At 33.2% G+C, this 23,059-nt stretch overlaps 2 protein-coding genes across 3 annotated transcripts; one reads left to right on the forward strand and one right to left on the reverse strand.

Annotated features, from left to right (window-relative positions):
• Nucleotides 1-142: 142 nt before the first annotated feature.
• Nucleotides 143-8,694, forward strand: LOC149734072 (sperm-associated antigen 7 homolog). Its single transcript, XM_089881592.1, has 6 exons — nucleotides 143-273; nucleotides 895-1,051; nucleotides 7,007-7,069; nucleotides 7,521-7,632; nucleotides 8,016-8,172; nucleotides 8,479-8,694. The coding sequence occupies exons 1-6, from the start codon at nucleotides 192-194 to the stop codon at nucleotides 8,571-8,573; spliced, it is 666 nt and encodes a 221-aa protein (XP_089737718.1). The 5' UTR covers nucleotides 143-191; the 3' UTR covers nucleotides 8,574-8,694.
• LOC149734073 (H(+)/Cl(-) exchange transporter 6-like) lies at nucleotides 2,275-23,052 on the reverse strand. Of its 2 annotated transcripts, none has more exons than XM_089881529.1 (21): nucleotides 22,772-23,052; nucleotides 22,382-22,432; nucleotides 22,248-22,328; nucleotides 21,669-21,735; nucleotides 21,167-21,276; nucleotides 20,045-20,171; nucleotides 19,570-19,696; nucleotides 18,649-18,781; nucleotides 17,076-17,189; nucleotides 16,470-16,636; nucleotides 15,990-16,071; nucleotides 15,340-15,499; nucleotides 14,824-14,977; nucleotides 14,039-14,198; nucleotides 13,261-13,367; nucleotides 12,824-13,001; nucleotides 12,360-12,496; nucleotides 11,561-11,690; nucleotides 10,845-10,952; nucleotides 10,332-10,457; nucleotides 2,275-9,406 (listed from the first exon to the last, which is right to left on the reverse strand). In XM_089881529.1, exons 1-21 carry the CDS (start codon nucleotides 22,898-22,900, stop codon nucleotides 9,323-9,325), a joined length of 2,532 nt encoding a protein of 843 aa, XP_089737655.1. In that variant the 5' UTR covers nucleotides 22,901-23,052; the 3' UTR covers nucleotides 2,275-9,322. The 2 variants fall into 2 exon arrangements, with proteins under 2 accessions (XP_089737655.1, XP_089737654.1); XM_089881528.1 differs by having other exon boundaries at nucleotides 11,561-11,693; nucleotides 22,772-23,046.
• Between the last annotated feature and the right edge of the window lie 7 nt (nucleotides 23,053-23,059).

Below are 23,059 nucleotides of genomic sequence, written 5' to 3' on the forward strand. Positions count from 1 at the left end.
CTGTTTAGTTTCTTTTCCCATCTTTATTTATTTCTTAACGATACAGATGGAAGTTTTCCTTTTTCTTTTTTCCTTGTTGGTTTGCCACCATCCACGTTTTTGTTTGACCATTTCTTCCACTGTAACAAATTATTTATCAATCTAACTTCTTTATGTGATTGAATATAACACAGGGTAGGCTTACAATAAACATGGCTGACCTGCTTGGTTCCATACTTGGGTCTATGGACAAACCACCAACTGCCTCGGAAGATGAAAAGAAAAAGGCAAAAGGTGAAATATACAACTGTGTTTGCCACCTAAAAAATGACATAATATACAAAGAAATTTCAATACTTTTAACACAAAAATAAAGTATTTCATTTGTTACTTTTTACGCGTTTATACTGCCGTTGTAACACTGTTGGCTAGGCTGTTGCAAGAAGATACGAGTTTTAAATCTTTCCTTACTGTGTCTATGCCATTGTAGTGTGGATATCTTTAAGCAGTAATTGCCCCAACCCAGTATTCAGTAATAAGTTGCCATACAGAAAACACAAACACAAAGGAGCATAAGCTTGACCAGGTATTGCTAATGCACTTGTATAAAATTAAATCTGTACTCCCACATTACCAGAGGTTAAGGCTTATTGCCGCTACCTTTGTCTCTTGGGCAAGACACAGAAATTGCTCCAACCCAGTGATCCTTAGTGGGTTGTCTAAATTATCAGCCATAAAGAAAAATCACCTACCCACAAAGTTATGTGTTAACTCAAAAGCTGGCACGAGGGGTATGAAACTGAACACTCTTGTTATAACCACTGTTGTTTTTCGGCTAGGCAAGGGTAAAGAAAATTACATTCAATTAGAAGTCTGTTACGATACATAGTTTTACATGCCTTTTATGAAATGCAGAGCAGCAGATAAAGATGAGAAAAATGTTAAAAGAAGAAAAGGATCGAAAAGAAAAATTTCGTAAAAATGTTGAGAAGCAGATTTCTGATTTTGTAAACGATGGTGAAAAGACGAGACATAAAATGAAACCAATGAATAAACTGGAACGAAGTATTGTGTAAGTAGAATATACTAGTTTGTGTATGTAACTTATGATCAGTGGCGGATCTAGAGACCAAGGTGATCCTAGAATACAGATATTCTAGCGGCCATTTTTGATACCTTCTACTGGTGCCACTAACCTAAAATTTGGACACTGTACTAACTAGACCCCAGCGGTACCGATTCTCAAATCAAAAATTAAAAATTCGAAAAAATATTAATTATGAATATTAATATTCGTCATAAAAACATATTTATAGAATTTTCGCACGCACCAGCTTTGAATATGTTGTAGCGCTACTTAATAGCTACAAAATAAAACATTTTTTTCTTCAAAAAAATGGGGGCTTGGGTATGAAATATTAAAAAGTATGACCATAACTTGAATCATATAAATATTAAATTTTCAATTTTTTTTGCAAAAATATAACTTACGCATACATCTATGTTGGTCACTAACATACCATTCCCATTAAAAAAATAATTAATTTTAATTTTTTTTTAATTATGAATATTAATATTCGTCATAAAAACGTATTTATAGAATTTTCGCACGCACCAGCTTGGAATATGTTATAGCGCTACGTAATAGCTACAAAATGAAACATTATTTTTTTCAAAAAAATGGGGGCTTGGGTTCAGAATACAGACAAGTATGAGTCAAATATCTCAAATCATATGAATATTAAATTTTCTAAAAATATTCGCGAAAATATAACTCACACATACATCTGTGTAGGTCACTAACATATTTTTCCCATTAAAAAAATAATTAATTTTAATTTTTTTTTAATTATGAATATTAATATTCGTCATAAAAACATATTTATAGAATTTTCGCACGCACCATCTTGGAATATGTTATAGCGCTACGTATTAGCTACAAAATGAAACATTTTTTTCTTCAAAAAAATGGGGGCTTGGGTTCAGAATACAAACAAGTATGGTCATAACTCAAATCATATAAATATCAAATTTTCGATTTTTTTTGCGAAAATATAACTTACGCATACATCTATGTTGGTCACTAACATACCATTCCCAATAAAAAAATGATTAATTTTAATTTTTTTTTAATTATGAATATTAATATTCGTCATAAAAACATATTTATAGAATTTTCGCACGCACCAGCTTGGAATATGTTATAGCGCTCCGTATTAGCTACAAAATGAAACTTTCATTTCTTCAAAAAAATGCGGGCTTGGGTTCAGAATACAGACAAGTATGAGTCATAACTATAATTCCTTGTTCATATATTTTATTTGCACGAACGCAAAAATTATACATATAATAAAAAATAATATAATAAACAGTAAATACGTACATTCAAATGTGATGCTTGGAATTTAAATAAAGTCTTCGACTGCCGCACCATTTACTTTATCCTATCCGTACGTAAGTATAGAAACATCGAGAATTTAATTTATTTGTTTCAATTAATACAAAAGGTTTTTTGTTCTTGAAGCCTCTAAGATTAGGGTTTATCTTTTAATACGATGCAGAATTATTAGAAGTACGATGCAGAATTAATAGAAGAGTAAAATGTGAGGAATAGTGACCAAAGATTTAGTGATCTCCTCGTTGTGTGTTCGTTGATCATCGTCGGATACCTGAAGAATATAATTGAAAACACATAGTTAGGCAGTAAACAAATTATTCAGAACAATTGATACAAAACCATTTAACGCCGATACGTTTAGCCTCACTAGGTATTTCCTCAGCGACGCAGTCAAAATGGAGCCAAGTCTTGCACTTAGAACAACAACAACAACAACATGTTATTGCAAAACAAATGTTTAGTTACAAAAACAACTTTTGTTTTTTAAGTTTGAATAAAAAAAAGTCAATAAACGGTAAAGTGACATAAGTTATACGAATATTCTTCACAATATTTGACACCCATCCCCGCACCCAGTTAAGGAAATTAATGTTTTACTTTTTAGTTATTTAGTGGAACTATTAGATTTCCGATTTTAATTTGAAACAAGATGGTATTACTATGCTTTTATGACGTATGTTAATAGCCATATTGAAAAATCTTTGGGTGTTTTGGTGAATAAAACTTGTATAAAAAGAACCGTGGTGCAGTACATAAACTTTTCCGCATTTATTTATTTTTGTGAATGACATGTACGTCGATTTATGCGCGTATAATTTTAGCGTTCGTGCAAATAAAATATATGAACAAGGAATTATAGTTATGACTCATACTTGTCTGTATTCTGAACCCAAGCCCGCATTTTTTTGAAGAAATGAAAGTTTCATTTTGTAGCTATTACGTAGCGCTATAAAATATTCCAAGATGGTGCGTGCGAAAATTCTATAAATATGTTTTTATGACGAATATTAATATTCATAATTAAAAAAAATTAAAATTAATTATTTTTTTAATGGGAAAAATATGTTAGTGACCTACACAGATGTATGCGTAAGTTATATTTTCGCGAATATTTTTAGAAAATTTAATATTCATATAATTTGAGATATTTGACTCATACTTGTCTGTATTCTGAACCCAAGCCCCCATTTTTTTGAAAAAATTAATGTTTCATTTTGTAGCTATTACGTAGCGCTATAACATATTCCAAGCTGGTGCGTGCGAAAATTCTATAAATATGTTTTTATGACGAATATTAATATTCATAATTAAAAAAAATTTAAATTAATTATTTTTTTAATGGGAAAAATATGTTAGTGACCTACACAGATGTATGTGTGAGTTATATTTTCGCGAATATTTTTAGAAAATTTAATATTCATATGATTTGAGATATTTGACTCATACTTGTCTGTATTCTGAACCCAAGCCCCCATTTTTTTGAAAAAAATAATGTTTCATTTTGTAGCTATTACGTAGCGCTATAACATATTCCAAGCTGGTGCGTGCGAAAATTCTATAAATATGTTTTTATGACGAATATTAATATTCATAATTAAAAAAAATTAAAATTAATTATTTTTTTATTGGGAATGGTATGTTAGTGACCAACATAGATGTATGCGTAAGTTATATTTTCGCAAAAAAAATCGAAAATTTGATATTTATATGATTTGAGTTATGACCATACTTGTTTGTATTCTGAACCCAAGCCCCCATTTTTTTGAAGAAAAAAATGTTTCATTTTGTAGCTAATACGTAGCGCTATAACATATTCCAAGATGGTGCGTGCGAAAATTCTATAAATATGTTTTTATGACGAATATTAATATTCATAATTAAAAAAAAATTAAAATTAAATATTTTTTTAATGGGAAAAATATGTTAGTGACCTACACAGATGTATGCGTGAGTTATATTTTCGCGAATATTTTTAGAAAATTTAATATTCATATAATTTGAGATATTTGACTCATACTTGTCTGTATTCTGAACCCAAGCCCCCATTTTTTTGAAAAAAATAATGTTTCATTTTGTAGCTATTACGTAGCGCTATAACATATTCCAAGCTGGTGCGTGCGAAAATTCTATAAATATGTTTTTATGACGAATATTAATATTCATAATTAAAAAAAATTAAAATTAATTATTTTTTTAATGGGAATGGTATGTTAGTGACCAACATAGATGTATGCGTAAGTTATATTTTTGCAAAAAAAATTGAAAATTTAATATTTATATGATTCAAGTTATGGTCATACTTTTTAATATTTCATACCCAAGCCCCCATTTTTTTTAAGAAAAAAATCTTTCGTTTTGTAGCTATTAAGTAGCGCTACAACATATTCAAAGCTGGTGCGTGCGAAAAATTTATAAATATGTTTTTATGACGAATATTAATATTCATAATTAATATTTTTTCGAATTTTAAATTTTTGATTTCAGAATCGGTACCGCTGGGGTCTAGTTAGTACAGTGTCCAAATTTTAGGTTGGTGGCACCAGTAGAAGGTATCGAAAATGGCCGCTAGAATATCTGTATTCTAGGATCACCTTGGTGATCTAGAGGGGGGTGTTTGGTGTTTGAACACCCCCCTCAGATATTTTATACATATTTTCGTTACGTAGCTCTAAACGAAAAACGGCGCGCGTCAAAGTAACGATCGTTTGTAGTTAATTAAAATCAAAATTCCGTGACTCAAAATCAACTACAATACTTAAATCTCTGTTACTGATTGCGCAACTTGTTGCAATCGTTATCTATATTATCGTATGCATATCTACATGCTAACGAAAAGATCACTCGTCTGGCGAGCCAAATTACAGGAGGTAATCCTTTAGCTGGTGGCCACCTGAAATTTTGGTTTCAAAATGTTCTATAGGTTTCACTCATACCTGCTCTCTAATTTTTATTGCGAAAAAGTCGGGCGTTCGTGTCGAAAATTAACTTTGAAAATGCGCGAAAACATGCCTCGTCACCGTAATTCGTCTGACTTGCGTAAGGTTAACGTTTTATTACGTCACAATCGCGGTATGTTACGTCACAACAGTGTTATATTACGCACGTTACGGGACGATATAGCCTTGTTTTTTCGCACTGTTTTATGCTAGTGAAAACCTTAACCCCATGCCCTAACCCCTAACTCCCAACCACTAACCCCCAACAAATTACGTTATCTGTAACGTAGAAATTAAACGTAACAATACGCATTCTATGATGTAATAATCTAACCTTTGTTTAATTCATGACGGCTCGTGTGGAAAATACGGTAACGCAGCTCGATTTCGCGCATTTTCAATGTTAATTTTCGACACGAAAGCACGAGTTTTTTCAAAAAAAAAATTAGACAGCAGGTATCAGTGAGACCTAAGGAACATTGTGACCACCAGCTAAAGGATTACCACTACAGGAACGGTAAATCTGCGATTACCTGCTGTTATAACCAAAATAAAAGCTTGAATCTATAGGGGCGAAATCGGTCTGGCCAGTGGCCAGCAAGCTTTATCTAAACACACATTTAATTCACATGCTTGTTGCGTTTACGTTCGTAGAAAGTATTCATCGTAAACGAGACAATCCTTTACCTAATGGCAAACGTGAAAAAGCATACATTCAACATGTTTTAAGCACCTGCAAGCTAAATAATGAACGTGTGAGTCCCTATTATGACGCAAACAATCGACGTGTGAATTGCTATTATGTCGTAATCAATTGCCAGGTCAAACAATCGTTATTATGATGCAATGAATACACGTGTGAATCCTTACTATTTCGTAACAAATACACTGCTTGGCTGAGCAAAACATCGTAAATATAAAGAAGCAATGCTTCTGGAACAGATTTAAGTTGATTCTTACGGCCTAAATCGTTTAGAATGCAATGCAGGGATAAAACATTGTCTGTTTAGCAGTATCGCAGTAATATTGTTTGTTTAACTGAATTCTCATGCAGTAATAGAGAGAGTAAACCAAACTCGCGTAAGCAAAAAATAGTAACAGGCTTTCCAGAAACATGCGTATCGTATTATGTTTTAAGTCTGCCTAACCGGTGTTGTAACTATAAGTGATGTAACAAAATATTGTGGCAATTAATATGAACGTGAAACAACGAACCTTTGGTTATAGTTAGTTAAAAGTTCCTGTGCGGCAAAATTTGAATACGAAAGTCGGTATTATGACGTAAACAATCAACGTGTGAATCCCTACTATGACGTAACAAAAATTCTGCTTGTCTGAGTAAATCCTGCGTAAATAATGACTTTATTACGCGTAGCATAGATTAATGTTGCTACCGCGGGCAAATGCAAGTGGTGAATTAAAACTTACGGGTTGATTTACGCACATATTAATACGACGCTTTGCAACTACTAGTTAAACATTTTCTTGCGAACACCCCCGTCAGAATAATCCTAGATCCGCCTATGCTTATGATCATATAACTAAGTGTGGAAATTTTATTCTTATTCATTTGGGTGAGGTCTCACAGCCACAACGTGGCAGAACATGGGTCCTTGGATTTGGTCCAGGGTTGGCCCATTACCCCAACGCCCAGGGTGTTAAGATAATGTCCAAATTGTATTTGCTTTTTTAGACATGAAATGGCAGACATTGGTGGATTATCAACGCAAGCTTTTGGAGTTGAGGAAAATGACAGGTAGTTAAACTATATAGGTGTAGCAACCACGCATATTTTCTTTCATTTAATTGTAAAAACGTTTTTAATTGTAAGCGAGTTTTAACAACTGTTGTTTTGTCGCTATTGCCTGTCTTTTTGTTCAAAATATTTTTAAATCTTCGCTATTGTAGTCGAAGAGAAAAATAAAAGTTGTTGTATTTATTATATTATATGTTTACATTGGTTTGTGTAGCTATGTATACTGTACTCCTGTTTTTAATTTTTTATTTAAAAAAAAATTTATACTCTTAGATTGGCAGCAACAGTCAGCAGTTATGAATTTCGAACTATTTGTAAAAAAGCAGAAATGATTGCAGTTAAATGACTGTTGGGTTGAATGCCTGTACAAAGTCTATTGCTTTTTTACAATTGGTCATAGACTGTTTATTTTTGGCCCATTGTTCCACATGTTTTAAGTTTTATATTCCAGATATGTGATGCTTATTAAGAAAGAGCATCCGCTAACAGAGGATGAAATACAAGCTTATAAACAAGGAGAGACGTGGAATGAAGAGAAAGAAAAAGAAGTTAAAAAGAGAAAGGTAAATAAACGACGGCCATTGTTTTTTAATTTTTGACAGTGATTCATTATTGTCATTGTATAATTTCCTGTTGTTGGTAAAGAAGCAAGGAAAAGAAAGGTTGTATCGAATGGAGCTTTGTTAACTATTTGCCATTACCAAGCCAAGTCCAAACCAATTATTTATGTTGCTGTATGATTAATTTTAGAGTGTTACATATCTGTATGCAAACCTAAAACCCATATACCTTGAAATTTTACATAAACCTTAAAACGCATTTTTTTAAATCCTTTAATAGAAGAACAAGAATATAAATATAAAAAATCTATGAAAAGATCAAATGTAGGACCTTGGGTTGTGAGACAATTTTAATATTTTTTCTTTTTAACCTGATCACTATATAGGAGGCAGAAGAACGAATCAGAAACGAAGTAATTGTCGCTACGACCTCAACAGTAGAACCTACATCTAACTATAAGGATAAATATAATCATATTATTGGATCGTCTGCTGCAAAAGAAGCTGCACGCAAAACAGAAGCAAATAAATCCTTTGGAATGGGTGAGTGATGTCTTGTTTCTTTGTGAGCATTTGTGGGCAAGTAAACATTATAGGTTTTTTAAAAATCCGATAGTTTGTGTTGGTCACGTTTCACATACATTTGTGTCAGAAATGGTTTGAAAAATTTTACAAGACAAAAAGAACAATATGTCTCCGTTTCTGCCAGTTAAACACTAAATTTCAATAAAAATTTCACAAGGTCTTGTTGCCATGTTCTGCAGTCTGGCATCAAAACCCTTAAGTTTGCTTTAAATTTGTATTGATATATTGATATGTAGTTTTCTTCATACATCTTCTTTTCCCCAGTACCAAGTACAAACAAACGAGATCAAAGATCAATTGAAGAAACTCTCAACCAAATACGGGCAAAAAAGAAGCAGAAAACTGGAGATGGTTTGTGACAACAAGAACTTCAACTTAAAATCCTGTCACTAACTTTGAACTACTGAGATAATCAATTCTGCATGCCCCATGCACTTTATAGGCAATTTCAACAGTGCACAATAAATTTTTCAAAAATTTTTCAACCTGGAGTTTTTTACAATAATGGTGGTGTAATTGCACTTCTTAAACAGGTAGGTAGCGTAAGATAAATAGAAATCACATAAAACGATGATAAATATTCACTTGGTTACATATATAATCATGAGAATGATAAACAAAATCACACAAATGGCAATATGATAGATTTATAAAATGTTGCATAAAAATGGAATTGGCACTTAATGGGTATATGCAGTTATGTAGTTACATAAGTATGACCTAGATATTAAACATAGCTCGAAAATACACCAAAACAGTTCACTTCGAATACTATTCATTTTGCATCATAGGGGTGACTAGGTTGACATGTACTCCCAATTTGGGGAAAGGGGGGCAGGATGTGTTTTAGCACCTCAGTTTTACAATTTAATACAGCTTTTACCCTGATGTAAACTCTATACAAACAAGCAGGGCTAAACTGTACAGTAATATTTGTCACCAAAGTTCCCAATGTTTCACGCTATAAATGCAAATTTAACATTGCCACCCCAGATTTTGTTAAAAATTCAAAAATCAATATGCCTGCTAAATTATCCAGTGTATTTCTTTGCCATATAATATATAGGTCACGGAGATTATTAGCTTATTGCACAAAGTGTATTTCAACTTAATCTCTGGAATTGCTTTTAATTTTTACAATTTCTTCAATGAATTCATGAGTTAAGTTGTGTCTGGTAATCCACCCTAGTACCTGCATAGTTTTGCATTATGTAAGTATCTGTATCATGCAATACCTTTAACCTAAATATCTAAGGCATAATCTGTCTATATATAATTGGGTGGGGTGAGGTCAAAATATTGTGATCCTTTTTTAAACAATTAAGAACAGTCTATGGCAGTCTGAAAGATATGGTTTCATAATTCTTTGAATGTTTTTTTTGTTTACTACCAAATGGGCCGAGAAAATGGAATAAAAAGATGTCATACTATATATGCAATTGCTGGCATGCATATTATGAGTTTCTTTTAGATCATAAACAAAAAATTGACAGAAGATCGCTTTCAGGCTTATAATCTTTCTTGTCTAAAGTCGTCTAAATTTCACTGATTATGTTCCCAGAACTAAACATTACTACTTTACTACTAGAGACTGAAATCAAACCATTGAATTTATCGAATGTAAATCACGGACTTTATTTAAATGTAGAAAGTAAGCCTGGGGAGGCCATTCCACTAAAGTGGCATTTTTATATGCATTTCTATACATTTTATATGTGTTACGGATATTTTATGAGCGTTGCCGATATTTTTAGTGCGGGATAGACATGTTATGTCTTTATCAGACATTTCTGTGCGACGCAGAAATTTTACATAATCTATAAACCGGTATTTAGACTAAATTTGCAGATTCTATTACTTTTGCTACCTGGCATAATGTGAATCTTTTTTTGGCCACTCATCTGGTATAAAAACTGTATTTTCAACATTTTGTCCGCCATCTGACAAGACTTCATCAGGGCACCTTACTTTTTTATACCAGATGAGCAAAATTTGAAGAAGTTAAAAAATCAGAAAAAAAACACCAAACTAAATTAAATGATTTTTAAAAAAATATTTAAATATTAAAAGTTAATAAAAAATCAGAAAAAAACAGCCAAGTTGAAACTATAAAGTACCTCTCCTCTACTGTTGATGACTGGTAAATGACGTAAGCCCATAGTACGGAACAAATTGAACACTTGAGGCACTGGAGAGTCAGGGTGAACGATATGTGGACATGGGTGCATGTAAGGTGTAACATCCTTAAAAAGTTTGTATAAATTTCGTGTTAAAATGTAACATTGTTGAATAAATTGTAATGAATTTAATTTTGTATTAAAATGTAAAAAAGGGACAAATGGGTCATACATGGACTGCTAATTTTAGCTTTAGGTTAATTAACTAGAAAATCTATGTTTTATGCAAAAAAAGTAACATACACTACCCTAACTTAAGGTTTAACTAAAATTAAAATTCACAAGAAGCTTAATAATCAATACAAGCTTATTGTTTTCCTTTGTGGAAACAGCAGAACATTTGGTAGAAACTTTTTAGAGTAATGGGCCAACTCTGCATTATCCCACTTTGTTGTGCCTTGCCATATGACCTCACCCTCATAGAATTAAATAACACAGAATTAAATTGCTTACCAATATTTCATTTAGGTTCAAATCATCCATATTCATATCATGAATGTTCATGAAACGTGGGTAATCCTCATTAAATTTTTCATATGATAATACCTCTTGAGTGGATGCCTGAAAAAATAAAATGTTTATCTAAAATGATTAAAAATTAAAACATTCTAGTTCAAATTTGTCCGATTTATTTAACAGCTGCATTTACCCCTTCTGTTTTATGTGGGTGAGGCCCTACAGCGTGGGATGCCATGGAACTTTAAATTTATTCCAAAGTTAGGCTATTACCCCATTTGTTACCACTGGGTTGGAGCAATGTCCGCTCAAAAGACACAAACAGCTATCAGAAGCAATGTTGAGCAGTATATTTGGTTTTGATACAAGCACCTATTCACAGTGCCAACCAATGTAAACATATTGTCCAGCTTCCTGGCACAATGGTAATTGCCCCTGGCTTAAAACCCAGCCGTTATGGGTTCAAGGCTTGTTGCTGCTACAATTGTGGACAAATTGTTTGTTGAGAACGACGATTAGTCCAACCTAGTGGTCACTAATGGCTTGTCTAAATTGTCAGCCATACAAAAAATTACCCACGAATTTATAACACATGATAACCTATAAGCTGGCGGACGAGCATGAGGCGTATGAAACACTTGTGTTATGACGACTGTTGTTTCCCGGCCAAGTGAGGATAAATCAAGTTCCATTGATATGACACAGATGCTTACCCCCGAATATTGGTTGTGGTAAATATTATTCTTAAGCAGTGTAGTCAGTTGTGTGCGAAGAATTATTCCATGAAAGGTCATTGGTTGCAAATTATCTGCAAGTCCTGAAGAACCGTTTGAGTCCTCGTTGCTGCTGCATGTTATAAAGATCTTTTGAAATTTCAGTTCAGAAAATTCACATTTTGAAATAATTGTTATACACCTCGCGCACACTTGCAAGTTAAATATAACTTATTATATATGTATAACTTATTATATACGTATTATATATATATATATATACATATATAATTTCCACATATGTAACTTTGCAGGTTATTATTTTAAGGAACCACTGTGGAGCAATTGTCATTACAGGTCCTGGTCAAGGACACATTTCCCCACAATGGTAGCAACGTCAAGCCGTGAACCCATATCCTCTTAAGCTAGATGCAAACACACTAACCACTGTGCCGCAGAACAAAATTTCAATTTTGTAAATTTTGTAATAAATTTGTCCTAGTTCTTTTAAAACAACAGGGATACTGGTGCTGTCTAAGTGCACAAGCCGTGTTGCTGCTATTATTACGGGAGAATGTGTCCTTGGGCAGGACACTTAAAGACAATAGCTCCAACATAGTGATCAATAATATATTTCCCAAATTGTCAGCCATACATAAAAAATATTCACCCACAAAGTTACATACGTGGTAATTCGTAAGCAGGCACAAGGTAAATAAAACAAAGACCCTTGTTACAACAACTATCGTTGCCCTGCCAAACAAGGAAAAATATGTTTAATTTCTTCAAGACTTCATACCTCATCTTCTCACACATGGATCCCTCTTCAGATGTATCTTCATCACTGAGATCAACCTCCACAAGCTCTGTCTCCAGTTGACTCCTCGTCCTTGCTCGTTCGCGCTCCACCTGCATTCTTGTCACATGACTGGAGGACTATGGACAAAAAATGGGTTTCTAAATCGTCAACCAAATATAAAAAATGGAAAAAAATCTTAGAAATAAACACCCGCAAAGTTTTTCTTCTTGTTTATCAATTTTTCTTGCTTATCTTTGCTTGTGGGAAAATAATAATCTTATAACTTGGGTGTTCTGATTCATACACCTCGTGCCTGCTTACGTGTTCCCACATATTTAACTTTGTCAGCGGTAATTTTTTGTTTTTTTTAATGAGTTAAATAAAAAAATTTAAAATAAAATCACCCACAAAGTTACACATACTATGTAAGTGTGCACAAATAAGTTACTCATTCATTCACGCACCCTGTATCTTAGATTAGCAGTGGACAAAGTAGACTTGGGTTCCCTATCTACTGTTTCCATGGTAACGACGGGAAAAGAGTTGTGTGCGGTGGTGCGTAACAAGTTCACGATAGAGCGCACTCTAGTGTGTGGAAAGATGAATTTCAAGCGAGTGTTCATGATGTCAACGGCTGTCAGGCTGAAAATAAAAAGAATGTTTTTTTTTGAAAATGGATTGTTTTGTTACAGTGGAAAAAAACTTTTGAAGCAATTTAGGGGTTAATAGCTAGTTTAGGAAAAAGAAATAGGATTGTACTGTAAAAGCAAATAAAATATTCTCAGTGAACAATGCTAAGGTAAAAGTAACAAATCGATCAAATTGTGCATTTTAATTTTGGAACTGAAGTAAATTGACTTTGATGAAATTAGAACAAGAATAGCAGTTTTTGAGAACTTACGATTTTGCTATAATGGGTACTTCCCATTCTAAGAGTGGAACAGACTTGAGAAATATATGAATATCATATAAGCCATGATTAGCCATGTCCCCAGCCCATTTAGCAACCTAAAATGCACAAATAAAAGTGACATTTTTTAAGTTGAATAGTTGTACCATGCATCAGGTAAAAATAACAGTTTAAGGAGTATTTTACTACTTTTTACCAAAGTCCCAAATGACATAATTCTGTACAATTTTTGTGAATTAACTATCTCTTCAGTTCAGTTACTCAAATATTCTCCAACTTTGATCTGAAAACATAGTAACATACTATACAGCGGTTTAAACCTAAAACCCATTAAAAGATATTAGAAACTGGTAACTAAGAACAAAATATTCTTCCTACACCAAATACCACATATGTTATCAAGTATAAAATACATATACCAATAAAATAAATATGTTAAAGCAGAACACACAACTAAAACACCAAAATTGTTCACAATTTTTAAATTGTATATTCTATAGACATATATATAATATATTCTATACTTTATATGGCAGGGTGGGGAAAGACGGGACACCTTTAGAACATAATATCCAAATATCCCGCTTGTGTTTTAAACAATTACCAACAGCCTATGGGAGTTGTGAGGATAGGGTTTTATAATTCTTTGAACGTTTTTTATTTGTTTACCAAATGGGACAAGAAATTAGGATGAAAGGATGTTCTATCTCCCCCTTCCTACTATATAAAAATTCAAACAAATATATAAAATACAGAAAATACAACCAACCATTAAAGTAACCATAATTGGCAAGCTGAGACTAATTTCGTTTGTACATTCAATCAATATGACAGTTAAACTTATTGTCATGCGAACCACACCACCCAGAAATGCAGCAGCTCCAATAAGTGAGAAAGTACCAAGGTAGATATGGTTGATATCAAGGTAGCTGATGGAGGGAATGGGAATGTATTATTGTAACTTGTAATAGAAGCGTCATAAGGTTGTAGGTTGGCAGGCCTGCTTCTAATCAAGAGGTAATGGGTTGAAGGTTCTACTATTGTTGGCGTATGTGTCTTTGGGCAAGACACTTAATAGCAATTGCTTCAACCCAATGGTCACTAATGAATTATCTAAATTATCAGCCACACTTAAAAAAATTCCCAAAAAATAATCACCCGCAAAGTAACATACATGGTAAAGCTGGTGAGAGGTGTTTGAAACAGAACACCCGTGTTTAAAGACTGCTGTTTTCCAGCCACGCGAGGATAAGTAAGTTATTTTCATTCAACTTATTTATTCTGAAGTGGCTAACAACATTTAAAACTTTGTTGGTGATTGTTTTACTATATGGCTGTAGCAATTTGGACAACCCATTAGTGACCACTGAGTTGACAATAGTCATTAAGAGTTTTGTCTAAGAACTCATGCCTACCATGGTAGCAGTGTCTAACTGAAGCTGTTAATAAGCTTTTCTGGTGAAAACTGTTAATTTATTAATAAGAGCCATTAACTCCTACATTACATTATAGCTGGAACACCAGCAGAATATATAAACATTAAAAATCACTTACTTATGTAAGAAAGATGCCACGAATCTGCCGTAAGCTGCACCACATAATATACATGGGACAAACAAACCACTTGGTACACTACTGCCGTATGTCCAACATGATAAGAAGAAAAAGAGAATGAAAAATAAACCCAAAGTTTCCAAAGAAAATTCTCCTATAGTAAAATAAAATTGTGTCTTTTTAAAATTTATTATTTAAAAAAATTATTTTTCAATTTAAAAAAAAAATGTATAGCAGTAAACTAACGGTCAATAACATACATACGCTTAAATAAACATGTTTATATAAATATATACATGCTGTGTTAATTACATAATTTGTTATCTATCTCTTCGAAAAAAATAGCGAAGATTTTATTTTAAGAACAAAGAGAATAGTATTAACAGCAAAACGACAGTCGTTAAAACAAGCTATAAATAAAAGGTGTGGAAAAGGGCACCAGTAAAAAATGCTGTCCGTTGCCCAACAAAAAACAGGTGCTGCACACCATTTAAAAAATTAGGATCCTAGTCTTACCATTATTATGAAACAACTGTTTGATAGCAATTTCTTGGCCATTGTAAAACAAGGTAGCCATGTCGTTATACTCTCCAACAGGACATAAGAATCTTTGCAGACTTGCATTTTGGCCAGACTCCTTAAAGCTTAATGTAATTGTATTGTTTGGAAAAGCGCTCTGTAAAACACAACAACATATTTTTTGAGTTATTTTTAACATGGTTTTCGAACAACTTTTTATTTAAAAAAGGAAATGGCTCCTGGTAAAAAAACTTCTTTTCTGTATTTAATTTACAAAAAAGTTCATTTTTTAAGGATTTTAGATATATAGTAGGGTGGAGGAGGATGGGACACTTTTAGCACATAATATCATAATCGTGTTTTAAACAATTAACAATGGTCTATGGGAGTTGTGAGGGTATGGTTTTATAATTCTTTGAATGTTCTTTGTTTACTACCAAATTGAACGAGAAAATAGAAAGAACAGATGTCCCATCTTCTTGCACTCTACTTTATATCTAAAATCTTTATTTAATAGCAAAAACAGGTAATGTACTTACAACACCTCTCTAAAAATATATTTTTAAAGCGCCAGTAAGCAAATAAATACCAGAAGTGCTATTTTACAAAATACGTGCAATATAGCTGGCACCAGTTTAAATACTTACAATAGGTTTGCATTTCCCAACCAATGGACTGAGAAAAACAACTAAAGTTGTCATGAAGGCAACTGCTAGAACTTCAAGTACTCTGCGGAAATATATTGATTTTGAAAGTGATAACAAGTACTGTAAAAATTAGTGACTGTGTCAGTTTTATTAACTTTTGTAAAAATGTTAAAAAATATTTTTATGATATTTTAAAAAAATGTTAAAAAATATTTTCTAAAACATACGTCAGACACCAAACCTGAGGTGGCAGGATAGACAGCCCTACCCTGGAGTTTTCTGCACCCCATTTATAATTAAACATTAAAATCAACCATTTTTTAAAGAAATATGCATTTAACTATCCCTCCCTCCCTTTTAGTGTGTTTGATGCCATATTTTTAACCCAATAAAAATATTTTTTTGAGCCATTTTTCTACACAATTTTTGAGCCATTTTTCTACACAATTTTTGAGCCATTTTTCACTTTTTCGTACTCACCTAAATAGCTTATGTTTCTTAGCTAAGTATTTGAGTCTAAACAAAGTTAGCTTTGTATTTATTGCATTGAACACCATACCAAACAATCCACCTCCAGCACCAATGATAATAAATATAAGTAAATCACCCAAAGTCCATAAGTGGCAGTTCTTATTAGAAGGTGGACACTGCAACCAGGTTAGTGGAATTAGTAACACACTACAAGCCAAAACTGTCAATTTTTAATAAAAACACAACAAATTAATCACAACATTTTCTAATCCAATTTTATTTTATATGGGTGAGGGCCTTGTTAGTCTAATTAATGGGTATTTGCAAACAAAAACTGTCAGTTTTTTTGTGAAGGTACAAAATATTTCGGCACATTTTCATTTCCTATTTTATTTTATATGCACGAGGTCCTTGTTATGGCCCTGGAATTTGGTACAAATCTCAACATTTTCCAGGAACTATAAATGATATATAAAACACTATTTGATTAAAGAAACAATTTAAAAGACCATCCCACACATTAAAACAAGGCCACCCCAGCAAAGTATTATAACGAAAGCAGAATTATAAAACCAACACCAAAACAAAAGTCCCACAAACCACAACTCAACTAACCTGAAAAACACCAAATGTTAACAACCCATTCTGATTAAAGGATCCCCATGAGTGGTCAAATGTACCAGAGAGGAAAAAATTCAAAGTGAACGTTGATGTCATGGTGCAGAATAACTGTTTAAATAAAACATGAAATATGTCCAAAATTTGAAAGTAGGCCAACATATTGCATTAGGGAATACATAGTTCTGGCCAGCCACTGTTTTTTACAACATATTTTGCAAAACAGTTGGGACAAAAGTAGCACACAAGTAGTTGAATAACATCTGTATACTTCTTTTTTGGGTAGTCTTGACCATGGCCTACTCAATACACGGCCTAGGAATACACCGAAACTGCTCAGAAAATAGGAGGCCTATTGACGCGAATAATGCCCATTATAATACATTGTTACGTCACGGTTTTATGAATGGATTTTGCTGTCTGGCTGTAGTTTTTGCATCAAATAACAGTTTATTTACCATTCCCGGTTAAATTACCTTATTTTTCGGGTTATTTTGTCAACATCTTATATTTTTTATAAATGTTTAAGCATGACTGAACAGATAGGAGTTACTTTTAACCACGTGCGGCATACAAGTAAGTTTTACCGACAGTTTAGTTTGGCACAGTCGCTGAGTGAAAATAGTATTTGGCTTAAAACAGAAGTTTTTTAAGACAGCCTATATATATCTAGCAAAACAACACCGCAGTAACAACAAGTAAGTTAATTGATATGTCCGTTGTGGACTTTTAAAACCGGTCCTTAAAAACAATATAGGATACATATTGGATAAACACAAGCATCAGCCTTTTGTCTCAAGGTGCTTATGCCTTGATCTGTCCTGCTGCTCATAACCCATTTTCTACTCGAGGTTTTTTTTGTTAAAGCAGGACAGAGGCTCTTCCTCAAGGTCAAAAAATGGGTCATACAGCACATCATAAATTAAGACTGTATAATACAAACAAACTCACGATAGCCTCCCTTCGTACTTAAGTGTTGTGCATTATAAAACTTGCCAAATGCCTGTCTACTAAATTAAATATAATCAAAACGTAGGTTTTCTGTGTTGGTAAACTGAATCTGATTGCTCGTCTCTCTTTATGCTTAATAAACTGATATTTATATACTAATAAACCTTTTGCGCTGCTTTATATGTCTGGTATGATTTTAACTAAACAAGAAAATATCCCTGCGACACGTTCTGTGATAAACTGTAAGTTAAAACAACCTAGAACTGATATTGAACCTACCAACAACTGCAAACTGCATTCAAAATGAAGGAAATCCATTGATAAAACCGTGACGTAACAATGTATTATAATGGGCATTATTCGCGTCAATAGGCCTCTTATTTTCTGAACAGTTTCGGTGTATTCCTAGGCCGTGTATTGAGTAGGCCATGTCTTGACCAAGCATTTGGTTAGTAAAGTTAGTTTATGCTTGCAAATTGACGCGCACATGATACATTTTAACAAAACGCGAGTGTGGTACATTTAGTGCCAACTTTAGTCTTTAACATATCTTTTAGGCAAATGTTATAGGCCCACTAATTTAGAGGGCCATGAACGAGTCTACATTTTCAATGATTACCGTTTTCCATGTAAGAGCTTGATTCCAAAATGAACAACCTTCCTCTAAACTAAACAACACGCCACCAATGGGAGCACCGAATGCAGCAGCTACTCCAGCAGCTGCACCAGCTGATACAAAGTCACGCTTGTCCCTGAATATAAGGTATAAATATAAGGTATGAAAAAATCACTGAAAATTAATCAGCCACAAAGTAACATACTTGGTAACTCATTAGCTAGCACGAGGTGTATGAAACAAAACACCCGTTTTTAAGGACTGTCGTTTTTTCCAGCCACGCAAGGATAAAGTAAGAAGTTACACACACTTGTATATAAATGGCAACGATTTATATGGTGCAGGGTTTGCAAGCCTACCCTAAAAATGATCAGGGTTTTCCGTAGCCCTGGATTTAGCATTTGTAAAAGCTGTTTATAGGTAAGGCATTCTTGTAAAATTGACTGCATTGTTGTGTAACAGTGATTACTTTGAACTATATTTCTAATGTAGTGACATGTATGGTAAGCTTAGGGCTTGTATCTTTGTGAATACTATAGGTTAAACATAGCCTTATTGAAATCAAGTTTTAAAATTTTTAACAAATATTGGGGGACAGTTTTAAAACGAAGTTACGCTTACGCCAATGGTTATAAAACATAGACAATCTCAATAATTAATATCGAGAATGAAATATACTTTGGCTGCACTTGTTTGTATAAACAACATGTTATATCAGATTAAAAGCCATTTCTAATAATATAATGTACGGTCACCCCGATTTCAAAAGCTGGGGTGTCAACAGACAAGTCACGCCTATGAAGCCAGTGTAAGAGTACACTAAAACTATTCAATTACTTTATCATATTTTTGCGTCAAATGACCATGTCCATACATGATAATACAGCAACTGATGTTAGGACATAGGCTGCAGTCAATAAATACCTGTCTGATCGGAAATATGGGATGTTTAGTTTGAGGCCTTTGATTGTAAGACTCTCAAACTGAGGTATTCCTGCTCCTATTACGCCACCACTGTGGATCATTGGACCCTCTTTGCCGACTAATAAACCTGTGGGTGGCCGGTGGGGTAAAACAAAATAAAACCTTTTTTGTAAAGCAAACTGTAAAACTATTTTTTGTAAAAAAAGGGCTTTTAGAAATTTTGGATTTTTTGGAGGGAAGTTTAAAAACTTTTTCTGTTTTATTTTTGTCTTGGTATTTATGATATTTCTTTGAGACTTTGACTGAATAGTTTTGCTGTTAAATTGCAGATTACTTTTACAGTTTAAAATGGGTTTGTCTTTGGTACTCTACATTTTACATAAGTTTGCCAATTTATCAACACTATTTGCCAAAATATGCTTGGAAAATAAAAAAATCCTAAGTTACACAATGTGTTTTGAACATTAACACATACCTCCAGACACACTGAAAAGGACTCCAACTGCTTTGCAGAAGAGAGTTTTTAACCTGGTTACATTTTGTACTTTCACTCCGTTTAAATAACATTTGATTTCAGGAATACCAGACCCAGCGGCAAGAGGCTGAAATAAAAATGCTCAGTGTTTTGGTGCTATGACACATTGCCGGTAAGCAGTATCTCTAGCCCAGAGGATACAGGTTCAAGGCTGGACACTGCTACCATTGTGGATGCCTGTGTCTATGGGCAAGACCCTTACGGGTAATTGCTTCAAACGAAAGATCCCCTATGGATTGTCTACATTGTCGGCCATAAAAAATCCCAATAGGAAACAAAATTTTATCCGTACTAAGAATATTTGTGTAAGTTTTAAGGCATACAATCTCAGATACCAAGATTTACAAAACTTAATGTAACCGATACAATGCTAAATTATAATTTACATTGGTTTCGGTATATAAGCTTTACCTGCATGTTTAAACATTAAAAAAGGCGAATGCCCAAATGGTAAAGTAAACTTAAGCAACGCTAATACATAGAAAATCCAATTCATTATATTGTACCCACCACACTGAATGCAAAATTATTATTTAAAGAGTGTTTTAATGCACACATATTATTTAAACAGGAGTTTACGACAGGTTTTGCAATAGTAGAACTGAAAACAGGAATATTATTGTAATGTTGATTCAACACACAACCTTTTATTTGACGTAGGTAGTAAATATGAAGGTATTTGGTAAGTCAATAGTAAGCATTAGTTTAACCAAAATTAGTGCAAGAATGCATACAAAACTTGTTTTGTCACATTTTTTTTTTATTTGTCTCTTTTTCAAATTTGTCTCTTTAGTCTTGATAAAGAAGTACGGGAAAGATAAAGTGAAACAACAGGTAGTAGTGGTAAGACAAAGGTTATTAAAATCTTCTTATAAATAAAAACAGAAAAGGAAATAGACTTTTGAAGAAATCCGGGACTCCTACATGCTAAAAAAAGCTTTTGATTTTGTTTTTATCGCGAAAATTATACTAAAACTGAAAAAAATTGAAATCAAATTTCACACTAAATATGCTGGTATTATGATGTCATAATACAAATAGGCTATGTTACATCACACTTACCTCCCCATACACCACCAACAATGCAGCGATAAACACAAAGGAAAGGTTGAATGCAGCAAGCAACAATAGGGAAGTAGCAATACAACTATCATGTTTACATGCACCCATTGCTGCAAAGATGTGAAATTATTATTTTTATATAGGAATTTGTTTACTGGTATTTTAACTTTCAATAAGTAAAAAAAAAAAATTTTCGAAATGCTTATTTTCGATATATTTGGCGCATTTAAAGTCAAGTTATTGTATTTATGTAACAATTTTTTATTGTTATTTTAACTTAAGGGGTCCTGGGTAACATGTCACACCAACATTTGTAACATCATATGTTTTAGTACCCTACTTTTACACCTTAAATAACTTTTACCCTAATGTTATATGTATACACAAACGAGTAGAATCAAAGTATACCGCAACTATGAGTGTAACTGCATTTTGTTTTTAACAATATCACCACAGATTTTGTCCAAAATTCAAACAGCATTACTCCCATGCACATACTTACACTTGGTAACTGTGGTAAGCTTCCATGCAGTTAAGTAGCGAATAACGGTGTCAATACCAAATGCAACCTACCAAAAATATTGAAAATATTATGATTTCTCAAAGCTAAATATTAAAGTAGGTCACATATTTTAATTTATTGCTTGAATGTAACGCTTTATCCTCGTGTGACCGGAAAATCGTTATAACACGGATGTTCTGTCTCATAACCTGGTGACAGCTTATGAGTTTACATATTATGTAAGCCTAACTATTTAGGGCGTAAAATAAAATTTCAATTCTATCACGTTTACAATAAAGCTATATAATATAAGCTAACATAGTCTGAAGGAACGCACTAGTATACAGTAGAGTGGAGGAAGATGGGGGGACTTTTTATTTTATTTTCTCTTCCCATTTAGTAGTAAACAAAGAACTTTCAAAGCATTATAAAACGGCACCTTACCGACTCCCATATACGGTTGGTACTTGTTTAAAACATGATCGGGATATTTGGATATCATGTAATAAAGGTGCCCCGTCTTCCCCACCCTACTGGCCTACTATATATATAAATATGAAACTATACAAAAGTACTTACCAATGCTGTACAAAAACCAATGATGAAAATTGAAACCCAACTTAGAATTTCCTTTTTAGTTTCAAACCATTTTCCATGATTCTGAAAACAGTAAGAGTTTGTGAAAGATAATGAAATGGGGAATAAAACTTTACCTTTATATGTTCCCTGTATGGCGTGTTGTAGCATTTGTCATAATCCAAGCTCTGCAAAAAAGATGGGAAGAGTTTAATTTTGAATTGTTCTCGTATTTATTTATACAACCCATAAGAAAAGAAACTATTGGGTTAGAGCAATTGCCCCCAAAAATCACAAGCCATCATGATAGCAATGTCATTGGTAGCAGTGATAAGCCTTGAACCCATAACCTCTGGGTTGGAGGCAGCTGCGCTATAGGTGCATTTACCATTTTATTACCAAGGGATAAAGTGGCTTAATTTATTCTGTATAGGTAGTCCGACAGTGTCTCGGGCCGTGGACCCTACAATTTGAAGACTTGGCAAAAAATTAATTGGATTACACGTTGAGTATCATATATTAACTACCTCATAATCTTTACAGTGAACTGAGTGCTCCCTGCTCGCTAAAGGTTGTTGGATTAAAGGTTCCAAAACTTCGCTGTCTGACGACGAACGGCACCGGTGGCAGCAGTTAAAATTAAAACAACTAGGCATTTTAAATCTTCCCAATACCACTAGAGCCCGGCTGTGTTATTTAAATATACCTTTAAAAAGTTTTGAGGCACAAATTAACAGACGAAAAAAGTTAGGACGTAAAATCGGAAGACTGCTGTTTACCGATAGGGGAATCCTCTAACTTGTTAGTGCGGGTAA

The sequence above is a fragment of the Ciona robusta genome, chromosome 7, assembly GCF_009617815.1.
Source record: "Ciona robusta chromosome 7, ASM961781v2".
Lineage (NCBI taxonomy): Eukaryota > Metazoa > Chordata > Ascidiacea > Phlebobranchia > Cionidae > Ciona > Ciona robusta.

Bases quoted from the DNA above. Each gene is read 5' to 3' on its own strand.
- LOC149734072 (XM_089881592.1), top strand. From the start codon at position 192: ATGGCTGACCTGCTTGGTTCCATACTTGGGTCTATGGACAAACCACCA. The intron at 274-894 runs GTGAAATATACA...TATGAAATGCAG, and splicing joins TGAAAAGAAAAAGGCAAAAG to AGCAGCAGATAAAGATGAGA. The intron at 1,052-7,006 runs GTAAGTAGAATA...TTGCTTTTTTAG, and splicing joins AAACTGGAACGAAGTATTGT to ACATGAAATGGCAGACATTG.
- LOC149734073 (XM_089881528.1), bottom strand. From the start codon at position 22,900: ATGCCTAGTTGTTTTAATTTTAACTGCTGCCACCGGTGCCGTTCGTCG. The intron at 20,172-21,166 runs GTAAGTGTGATG...TTTTTATTTCAG, and splicing joins TGTTGGTGGTGTATGGGGAG to CCTCTTGCCGCTGGGTCTGG. The intron at 18,782-19,569 runs GTATTTATTGAC...CCTTATATTCAG, and splicing joins CCATATTTCCGATCAGACAG to GGACAAGCGTGACTTTGTAT.